Consider the following 11,438-nt stretch of genomic DNA (forward strand, 5'->3'; position numbering starts at 1 on the left):
TGATGACCTCTCCCGTTCTAGGATTCTAAGGCAATGGAAGTCTTGCTAGTTACTTCAGTCAGTGAGGGCAGGAATTTGCCCCAAGACTTATGGCTCACCTTTTACCTATATTCACATTTTCTCCTGCCTGAAATGATGATGTGATGGGGATTCAGGACTAATAGCTGCTTTTAGCCCTTGTGGTCAACCAGCAAAGCCACTGAATTCTGGAAAGGCAGCAGTGTTTGCAATGCAAATCCTACACACATTGGCAGATAACTGCAACATTTCATGGCTGGCCAAGAACTCCACCCCCTAAAAAAAACCCAACTATTTATAAACCAGTGTCTAATCCAATAATGGGTCTGCTTCTGATATTTACAAGGAATCAGGGTGGTAACTATAGCTGCATCACTAGCCAATACAATTACACCATTAGGACAAAAACTTTAATACTTGCATTATCCAGTTGTAATGCAGCTATCTCTAAGGTTCTACCTGAGAGAAATATAATAAATCCGCTGTGCTATCCTTCTACTTCAGGAAATCGTGATCTAAAGTTTATTCTCGTTAGAGTCTCTATGGAAACAGAGACAGCATTAGATAATAACCCTAAACCCACAGATTTTTACTATCAGGGTACAATGTAGATTTAAATTATTTGTTTGCTCTTTAGAAGCTCCCTGGGAAAAGAAATGACCAATTCACATGCTTTAAAAGTAATAAAAGGAAATACAAAAGAAGGCTTTGGTGGGGGAGGAGTGAGAGAATAAAAGAAAAAGAGCATTTTAACAGCAGCTGTGAGTTCAGATTATATTGGTGTCTCCACTAGATACACAAGGTCCATATCTTCCACTGATGTACTTTGGCAGAGCTATAACAATTTGATGGAGTTGTACTCTTTACATCACGTAAGGATGAAATTGGAATCCTCTTCCACTGAGCTCAATGGGTATTTTGCCATTGATTTCAGTGAGGCAGAATTTTATTCCTGGCCTATATTTTTCAGCAAGTTCTAATCTTTCTGGCCTAAAATTTATACTAATAGAAAAATGTAATCACCAGGATAACACTGTCCAAAAATTTTAAGGGGTTTTACACATAAGGTACTCAAGGGAATTTAAGGGAGAACTGCATGCAGAGAAAGTCAGAGTCATGATAGTGTTGTGTTGGATGGGGCAGATTCAGTGCTAAATTGAAGTCTGGTTAAAAATAATCTACAAGGAAACTGATGGAAATAGCTATTGCACAAAGAGGAAGAAATCTGGCTTTTAAATTTGCAAGCCAGAGTTCTGAGTCTTCCTTCAGTTTTTATTCAGTTCTTACTGGGTTAAAACTTCCACTTGTTTTCAATGGTCTTATAACCTTTAATCTGACAGAATAGAAAAAAAGTAAAGAAATTGTTTACTAGATTCTTGTTTAGCAGTAGTTTATGAAACAGTTAGTACTTATGTCAGAGAAAACAGCCTTGTTTTTTCAAAACTTTATAAATGGCTAGCCCAGAAAACAGAATAAGCTAATTTAACAAACAAAAAAGCCCTCAAAAAGTTAGCAACATTGGCTGAGCTTGTGGGTGGCTAAATCTCTTGAAAAATTCAGTAGTCATAAATGTTTATTGTGCCTTTACAGTCTTTTTCTTTCATTAAGGGGATTAAGATTTTGAGGTTGTCATGCAGAAGTTTGATACAGTTTGCTAAATGGAATAGCATCCAAAATATCTATGAATCAAATCCAAAAAAAAATCCACAGCAATCTGTACGATTTTAAAAAGAAAAAAGGCCACTGTTTCAAAAAGTGACTCATGTGCAAATATCCATAACACATCTCTTTGGCTTCAAAGATCTACCAACCATGTTCTGGGCTTTAATTCAACACAAAAGCCCTTTTTCTCCTCTCACTTACACTAGCTTGATTTGACTGATTTAATAGGAATTACTCCTGGTTTACACCAGTGTGGGCCTGAATTGTTGCTAGCTTTGGCAAGGTTCAATCAAAGATTTTCACCTTGTTTGAAAGCAGTTCTAGAATAAAAATGGCTGCTCGCCCTATTTTCCTGTTAGCTATTTACACATCGATACAACTAATTGTTAAAATGTTATCAAACACAAATGGACAAACAGGAGGAATTCTGTAAATACTAAGGGATTGCTGGAAGCTGCGATCTTATCGACAGTCATCTGAACGTCTTTGCTTATCCAAATTGCTCCCTCATGACCTACTGCACTATCCCAAAGCACAGTCTTGATTCACCATGTAAATCCTAGTTTATTACAATAATAAAATGAACATGCTTAGACCTCTTTTAATTTGGCAGCCTTGGGAAATAGGCTATGTAGATCATGGCATTTTCCAGACCTCGAGTATTTGACATTACTAGTCTATTATTAAAGCTTTTGAATGTATAGACCATTTTACAGTACTGTACATGTATAACACAGCACAGGATAAATCCTTAATGCACTGTATTTAAACTATTATTGGGGTGGAAGGGAGGTGGAGTCTAGGAGGGAAGTGCTGGAGTGCACTAGGGGTGGGGGCACAGAAGGGCCATCTGGTGGGGGGATCCAAACCACAGATCTTCCCGGATCAAAGACAGCTGTATTAAAGGCAGTTTAAGTGTAAGGCTAGATCTACACTTAACACTTCCATTGGCTTCCCTTACTCCTTGCAACTGTGAGGAGTACAGGTGCCAGCCGGAGCTGCCCTCAGCGTTCGATTTATGGATCTATACTTGACCCCCTAAATCGAATGTCAAAATGTCGATCTCCAGATGACGTGCCCGTAACCTAGAGGCTTCAATCAGGGCTGGGGCCCCAAAGTGCTAGCACTAGGCACGTATAGGGGGAGATATTTCTTTTCCCAAAGAACTAAACTGAAAAAGACACCGCTTGTGAAGGGAAAGTGAGGCACGGGGAGGAGAAAAGAGTACAACCCTAACCTCCCGTCTACCATGTCTACAAGTGATTCCCTCAGCCATGCTGTTTTCCTGCCCTAATTGGGACTCAGCTGCAGTGTAGGCTCTGGTGCTCTCCCAGGGGTAAATAGCATCCCAAATAGAGAACTTAGTTTTTAAGTCCGTCTTAGCTTACATGTGCATGGACAATTAACTCATCTCTAACCCTGAGAGGGCAGGAGCCAGGCCAGTGTAGGAATAGCTAGTGGCTCTAGTGGAAATTCAGGCAGCCCCCCATTAAGCCCTTCAAATGGTCTCTTCAGCTTTTGCTGGTTGCTCAATTGATTCCTATTGGCTTCCTACATGTTTCAGCTGGAGGAGGGGTTAACCCCAGGAGAACCACTGATCAATTCCAAAAAAACAACTGGACCTATGGGAAATTTTTCCATACGGAAGTGTAACTAGATACGGCTGCTGCCTATCACCAGCACTACATTCATACGGAAAATAAAACCATGGCTGTGACTTAAATAATCAATCAGACCAATAGGTATATATGCATATATTTTAAACATGATACCCCTCTCTGCCCACTTCTTCCCTGGAGGTGAGGCTGAGAGAATAGACACGTGATAGATGTAACACACACTGCTCAATTGCATTACTGGAAGGAGCTTAGATGTGCCTGTGATGAGTGCAGTATAAAAATCTATATAACACAGACTCTTTGGCATCTGTAATTATTTTTCAATAATGCTGTGACCCTGCTCAAACTCCAGACTTGAAGTTAAATTTGAAGAAGGGCTACAAAGCAATTGAAACTTTGCCCATGTTCTTTTCCCCTGCTCATTAAGGGTGTGTCCTACCCAGCAAAGTTATTTTGGAATAATGACGGTTATTCCGAAATAACTATGTGAGCATCTACACAGCCATTCCGTGATTTCGAAATAACGGATGGCTTATTCTGACTTCTATAAACCTCATTCTGTGAAGAATAACGCCTATTACAAAATAGCTATTTCGAAATAAGGTGTGTGTAGATGACCCACTTCCGCTATTTCGAAATAGCACCTCACCAGGGCCATTCCAAGTTATTCCTCGTAGGGCTCTAAATTGGATTGCACGTCTACATTAGGGAAGCTTCCCTGCAGTGTAGACATGCTATTTCAAAATACAGATAGTCCCCAAATTAAGAACGAGTTACATACCAAACATTTGGTTGTAACTCGATCTGTTCGTAAGTCGGACCCCATTCATTTAAATGTGGCCGCGCTGTTCGTAAGTGTGGATCACGCGTTCGTAACTCGGGGAGCGGCTGTAATGCACTTAATGGGAGGTTTGTCGTAAGTACGAATGGTCGTAAGTCGATGTGTTCGTACCTCGAGGACCACCTGTAAGCTATTTCAGAATAACTATTCCAGAATAGTTCATTCTGAAATAACTGCACAGTGTAGACGTAACCTAAAACAGCTAGAGCTGTATCATAAGGAGTGCAATTTCTCTCAGCCCCCAAGCATTTCACCCTCTCCTATTTGTTTTCTGAACCGACTCCAAAGACATTCAGAATCAAACTTTTCCTCTCTGTAGGGTGTAACTGCTTGGATGCTGATGAATGTTGCAGGTATGTTTTAGGCTGAATGTACCTGTATTTGCATTGTTCTAGGCTCAAGCAGGTCAATTGCTCTTGCTGTGTGGCTGAATGAAATCTCTGTAGTATTGGATGTACTAGACCCATTTAGAACACTGGTGGCTTCAATGGAATGTTATTAATGGACAAAGATGAGTCCCTGCAATGGATATTCAAAGCAGGTGGCAGCAGGGAGCATAATGGGTAAGAGAGATTCATGGTTCTAAACCTGACCATGTGGGTGAAATTCTCCACTGTGCAGGCCAAAACTTATGCCCCAGACTCCGGTGCCCTCTCTGGGAGGCTCAAGTGGGATTCTAGTGGCACGTTGGTTTTTGTGACCACTCGCTGCATGGGGGTGAATTTCCTCTTGTGTGAGGCAGGGTGCACGAAAAGAGAACATGAAGGAACAAGGGCAAGTTGCCCAAGAGATCTGAGGTCCCATGGAAGGTTCAGTTAACCTGGGGCTTCCTCCAAGATGAGGCAGGTAGATGAATTTTGCTAGCAAGAGGCCTTTCACAATGAAGGAACGGAAACGTTAATGCTCACGGCAGTGAGAGGCTGATATGGAGAAGCACTGTGCAAGCTTCCTCCAATGGCTATTCAGTCACTGCATCACCACCCGGACTAGGGAAAGGAAATACAGCTTCCCTCTGCAGAGCCCATAGCCATGCAGTGCAAGGTTCTTTGGCATCAGGCTGAGACCACCCAAACTCACGTCACGTGTGATGCAATTCACAACTGAATCCAGAACCTCGATGTTCCAGACTTGTGCAATGAACATGTGCGCCAAACCTGTTAACCTATTCCCCATGAGCAAACTTTGATGAGAGTGGCCAACTGGGTTATAGCAGGGAACTGAGAGGCAAGACTCCTGTGTCCTATTCCTGGCTCTTATCACTGACTTGCTGTGTGACTTTAGGCAAAATACTTCCTGCCTCAGTGTCCCCTTCTGTAAAATAGGAACAGTAATGATCTTCCCCAAGCTGTGTGAGAATCCATGATTAACACTTTCAGAGTGATTTGAGATCCTTGGTTGAGACATGATACCGAAGAATGTTGTGGTGGTATTAATTAACTGCTTGGAGTTCTTGCCTTTGAGCAATTGTTTGAGCACCTACTCACACCCCCACACTTCTGAAATGGTGGTTTACATTAGCTGGAGGCAGGTAGCACAGTCCCCCATGTAGCGCTTGGTGTGCGCATGAGTGAGGCAAAGGGAATTGGTGGGATCCATGCCTGGAGCCAAGATGAATTTGGTAAATTTGGACTTTCCAGTGACTGGGGCACTTCTGTTCAGGGCCATCTAACCATAGGGACATAACCCACCTTCACGGTGTCCTTTGAAACCAAAAAATTCACATAAATGGCTGGGACAAGGAAGTGAATTCTAGTATATCTAGGGATAATGTCTTTTTTCGGGGGGGGCGGAATGTCTTAGCTTCCCCTGCGGGCAACTCCTGGGTCAGGAGCATGGACATTCTCTGGCCGAAGCTGCAAGAAGGGGTCTTGAAAGGTTCTCTAGACCCTGATGTACACTAGGGCTTTATTTTGAAATAACCCCCTTAGGTCTAATTTACAAGAGGAGCGTCCACACGACCACGCCCGTTATTTCAAAATCTCTACTCCTGCTTTTCTTGGGGAATAACGCTAATTTTGAAATAGTGTTAATGTGGATGCTCTGATGCTGCTATTTCGAAATAATGATTCCCCAGAGTCATTCGAACTAATTACTCCCCAGTGCCTCCTGGGGCTCTAAGTGGAGGCAGCACATCCACATTAATGGAGCCTGCCTCAGACTCATTTCGAGGCTTTCTCCATAGTGGGGACATGCTATTTTGATTTCGTAAAATCGGGAGTTAAGTCCAATGTAGTTATTTTGAAACAGTTTCCTAGTGTAGACCTGGCCTAGGAGGGCAATCTAGAAAGTTGGGAAAGAGAGGGACTCTTAATGGGTCCCTTTGCACCCCAAAAACAGACCTACCTGAATAAGGAATAAAAGAGCAAGAGTAAAAGTGGAGTCAAAAGTTCAGGGTTTGGCCCCAATGAGAGTTTTTTCTCCAGTGAAGTCTAGGTTCAAAGTGAGTTTAGTTTGTAGGGTGTGGCTTCACGGACCTGATCCAATCCCCAATTATGTCTTTTTCCATTGACTACAATGGGCTTTTTTAGATCAGGCTGTGTTTGCAAGGGGTGTAACCCTAGAGCAGGAGCAACGGCTTTGCCCTAGGAAGACGAATTATTCAGTTTTTCAACCCTGTTGCTACAAACTCATGCCAAGTTAACAAGGCTAAAGCCCAGCCCAGCCCACACAGAATGGGACCCTGCCTGTTAAATCTTGCTCACAAAGTCCATCACCCTGTCAAGAAAAGTCTGGGTGAAAAGCACCATGCCCTGATGGCCATACACTGACCAAGGTGGGGGAGGTAAGTGCTAAAGTCTGGGATCCCCAGCTAGGCACTGACAGCTCCAAGCCCAGAGCCTCAGCTATGCCCTGCCCAGGGACTGCTCTAATCTATGCCAACAGGCTCAGGCCTCCAGGAGACCGTCATGGTGCAGTGTAAGCTGGCCACTCCCATTGCCCTAGGAGGGGGCGCGACAAAGGAATTGTCTACACTGGCTGTGCACCTGTTAGGAATGCTCCTGCAGCAGGGTGGGAATGTGCAGAGAGGACCTGGCTGCTTTCCACTTCCTTGACACCCCGGAGCAGCACACAAGTGGGCTATGCTAGGGCTCCGTGAAGGCAAGGGGAGGTTTTCCACGGGCTTGGGATCAGGCCTGGGGAGAGGAGTGGAACTCAAGTGGAGCCTTCAGATTCCCAGCTGCTCTTCACTTCCAAGGTCAAACACAAGGGGAGAGGCGGGGACCATGACGACAGAGATGATTTTAGATCAAAACCATGACAGGTTTCAACATTCAGACCCTGGTTCCTGTGGCCATCAAACTCAGGCAATTATGGAAAAAAACCAGAGAGAATCTGCACAGATCACAGCTGCCTGGGGAAGACAGAAATGAGATCTAAGGGGCAAAATGCCTTTATGATCTCTTCCCCACAGGACACCCAGCCTACCATCTCTTCCAGAGAAGATGTGAATGCCTTCTTTTGCGGCATGTTGATGCAGAGCTCAGAAATATCTACCACCCAACATATTTTTAAGCAGAATTATGTGTCACACATCTGCTCTGCTTCTTGCCAGGATTCTTAAGTGTTTTTCTTTCTTTCTTTTTTTTTTTAGTCATGGGAAGCTTGCTCATACCAAAAGAACTGGATTAATACTTGTACAAGAGGAAACCACCACGCGTTTGCAGAGAAGGGGCTGGAGAAGTAAGGAGACTAGAGAGAACAGAAGGGAGCCTTTTTTTTCCAGGTTACCGGTACACGTCCAGCATAGGTCACTGGTGACCAAAAATTATTCTGCTATGAAGTTATTTGGTGGAGGGCCTAGGAGTCTCAGTGCACAGTTGTCCACAGGACAAAGCCACCATAATTAGCACCGTAGCTTGCAGTCTCAGTACAGGAGGCCAGGACTAAATAAGCCATTGAGACTGGACTCCCCACCCAGTCCTGGTAAGTGGCTGCTCCAGTTCAGGATGAGATGCACTAGCTGGGGATGACATGGGCTCGCTTGCCCTGGTGTGTGTGTCTCTTGATCTCCGCTCTCAGCTGCTCTTGCCTCCCGTAACTATTCTCCATCTTTCCCTCTCCTGCCTGCTTTTCCCCCTTGCTCTCTTTGGAAGGGTCCTGCCACCCACTTCAGCCTGTGCTCTGTTTCCCTGGTCCCTTCTCCTACGTTTCCGTGCCTCCTCACCTTTTTCTGCCCCCATCCAATTCACTGCAGGCCAGTCTGAACAGCTGAGCAGTTGGATCAGGCATGCATGGAGCTGCTCGAATGGCCATGCAAGCAGAAGGCCAAGTGTCCATTGAAGGAGTTGGCCAGCAAAAGCCACTTTGGAAGCACGTGGGGTAAGCATACCACCGGGGGCTCTGGTCATCTGTCTTATGCATAACTCTTAGCAGCTCTTTTATTGCTGTTCATAGAGCAGCAGTGACAGGTGCATTCAATCCGAAAGCACAACAGCAACTGGAAAGAGCCAATGACAGAGAAGCCGAGAGCTCCACAACTCCAAGAGGAAGAGAGGCACCTGCCTAATGACATTACACAGCCTAATGGACATTTTTGATTCACATCTGCCTTGGGGTAACTGGCGACACTGGCAAATAGAGATGAAGCACTGGACTAAAAGTCATGACACTTAGGTACCATCCACCACTGTGTGAACTTGGGCAAGGTGTTTAACCTCTCTGGGCCAGATCATCAGCAGGTATAATCCCTGCAGCTTTTCTGGAGCCAATGAAATATGGCTTACACAACCCGAGGCCCTGGTATTCTGCCTCAGTTTCCCTGCCTGCAGCTAATTACACATACCTCCTGTACAACACATTGAAACTGATAAAAAAAATCACTCTAGGGTCAGTGTTATTAGAATAAGGGGTGCACTATTTTATCAAGTCGGGGTGAGAACATGTTTTAGATCTAGTGAAATGCACTGCAGTGCCTGCAGAATTTGAAGAGAAGTCACAGTCAGAAAACTTGCCTCTGCGAAAATAAAGCAAGTCAGATTTCCCGTGTATCCCTCTTTTCCAATGATTCCGGAGCAGCATTGCTCCAAAGGGGGACCTCCTGCAGTGCCCTTTCTTCCTCTTGCACTGATGTCAGTGACCAATAGGAACTGATTAGCCAGTAGCTCTGATGGTGATGTGCAAGGCAAAACAGAACCCAGCTTGTTCTCCCAGAGCTGTACCAGTTCTGCAGTGCTAGTAAAAACATATTGTTGCCAGTATGTAGGTGTGACCCACAGAAGGCAGCGCTGGGAGTGAGAAGGGGGCATTTTTACATACTTTTCTGACTGCAGCTGCACTTGAATTAAAGCAGACAAGGTGTGGGTGTTCTCTAGTTTAGCTCCTTCACACCTGCTGCCCTGGGTTTTATTTAACATGATCTGCTGAGTTCCTCTGCAGAACATGGGCCCTGCCACAGTCCCTCATCCTTCAAGAAAGGCCCGCCGCAGGCATGGTTTCAGACCTTTTTTAGCTGAGATCACCAGATTCTGATCTCAGTGACATTAGTATAATCCAGATTAAATCAAGAAAGTGTAAACTGGATCAGAAGCTGGGGTATGAATGACTATTCTTCAGCACTGATTCTCTTAAAGAAAAGACTAACATCAATTTACAAACTCACAACTAGTGTCCCTTTGCTCTTCATGTCCCATAAACCACAGCCCTTTCAATACCTCTGTAGCATCCACAAGCTACGATTTTTTAAATAAAATATTTTGGTGAATAGGCTTAAAAACACATAACATACCTATTTGTACACAGCAGGGGTAGAGGAGTACAATGGGGGAACCCTAAAAGAAAATACTGCTATGTGTCAATCATCACTACTCCTCAACTAGAAAGTCAAGTTCTCATGCAAATAATAAACCACATATGAATCTCTGGATGGAACTTGTGTTCCAGCAGCATGCAGGAAAAACCCAAGTCCCTTTGCAATACCTGCAGAGGCGGTGGCTTGGGAGGCTTACCTTTAAATCGGGAGGCTTGCTCCGGGGAACAGGATGGGGAGCAGGGTTTGGGTGAGCAGCGGCGCCCGAATCGGGCAGAGCGGAAGCACAATCCCCGGGTTTGGCATCCATGGCAGCCAGGTTGGGAGCATCTTCAGCCCCAGCGCAGTCCTCCTCAGGCTGCTGCAGCTCATCCGATTTGCACCTCTTCATGCTGACGAGCTGGGGTGGGCGGTCGGAGCTGCACTTCCACTTCTTGGAGGAATGGCAGAGGAATGGAAAGGGGAAAACAAGGAAAAAGCAGGACAGGCGGAACCAGAGGAGCCTTGGTCAGTGCCCAGAGAAGTTCACTTCACCTGTGAGATGCAGGCAGGCCACAGGCAAAGGCTGGGGAGGAGAATCCTTTATCCAAACAAACTCATTGCAGGGGGAGAGGGGAGGAAGGGAAGGTCATTCCCTTATCCCCCCCCAACTTTCCCCTCTGTTTGAGCTGCAGTGATTGCATCTGCGCTTCGGGAGGGGGCCCCTTTCATGCAATTAATCATCTCCCCCCTCCCCCCAACGCTGGTACTCACTGCTCAGGAGAAACAGGGAGTGATGCAAAATGCTGGAGCCTTGCATGGCTGCAGCTCCTCGGGCCTGGGGGGCATCGCTTCCCCGCCGCCCCCCCCTCCCCCCTCCGCCGCCTGGACATCTGCTGCCGCTTGTCCCCCACTGCCCCGGATTCGCTGCCCACCGCAAGGATGCGGCCGCCGCGGCTGCTGCTCAGCCTAACCCATCCGCCCCGCCGGCGGGGGAGCCTGAGTGACAGCCGCCGCGGCCCAATCGGAGCTAGCCGATGGAGTGGGGAGCCTGGAGGGGGCGTGACGCCGAGCCGCTTTCAGGCTCGGTTGGCCGGCAGCTGCCCGCCTCTCCCAGCCCGGTTCCCAGGAGCTGTCAGTGGGAATGGTGCTGCACCGGGCTGCGGCTTTGCACTGCAGGCAGCAGCTGGCAGGGTGCTGCAGAGCCGGGAGGGAGGCCACTGCAAGGTCCCCGCACCTGGACCCTAGACAGGAGCCCACCTTGCCCCACTTCTGCAAGGGGAGGATGCTAGACAGATGCACTGGGGAGTGGAATAGTCACCTCTTCATTGCCATGGAAACTCCTCCTACTTGCATGATGTTCTCTGATCGCTGGCCAGGGCTTCTCCCCTTTTTCTTTCTTTCTTTCTTTCTTTCTTTCTTTCCTTCTTTCTTTCTTTCTTTCTTTCTTTCTTTCTTTCTTTCTTTCTTTCTTTCTTTCTTTCTTTTCTTTTCTTTTCTTTTCTTTTCTTTTCTTTTCCTTTCCAACTTCCTAAACTTAATTGCCCCCCAAAGAGATTTTTCTTTCATCCCT

At 46.0% G+C, this 11,438-nt stretch overlaps 1 protein-coding gene across 2 annotated transcripts in view; it reads right to left on the reverse strand.

Moving 5' to 3' along the window:
• TMCC2 (transmembrane and coiled-coil domain family 2) overlaps nt 1–10,835 on the reverse strand; it is an 84,288-nt gene extending 73,453 nt beyond the window's left edge. Inside the window, exons 1-2 of one of the 2 annotated variants that reach the window (XM_075909880.2) lie at nt 10,640–10,835; nt 10,086–10,451 (exon numbers count right to left, since the gene is read on the reverse strand). In XM_075909880.2, the coding sequence (XP_075765995.1) occupies nt 10,086–10,277 (192 nt within the window). In that variant the 5' untranslated portion in view covers nt 10,278–10,451; nt 10,640–10,835. Of the gene's footprint in view, nt 1–10,085 lie in introns of both variants that reach the window. The other variant, XM_006133057.5, reaches the window with a different exon arrangement.
• Nucleotides 10,836–11,438: the final 603 nt, after the last annotated feature.

Source organism: Pelodiscus sinensis, chromosome 27 (genome assembly GCF_052426305.1).
Source record: "Pelodiscus sinensis isolate ZL-2025 chromosome 27, ASM5242630v1, whole genome shotgun sequence".
NCBI classification, from domain to species: domain Eukaryota; kingdom Metazoa; phylum Chordata; order Testudines; family Trionychidae; genus Pelodiscus; species Pelodiscus sinensis.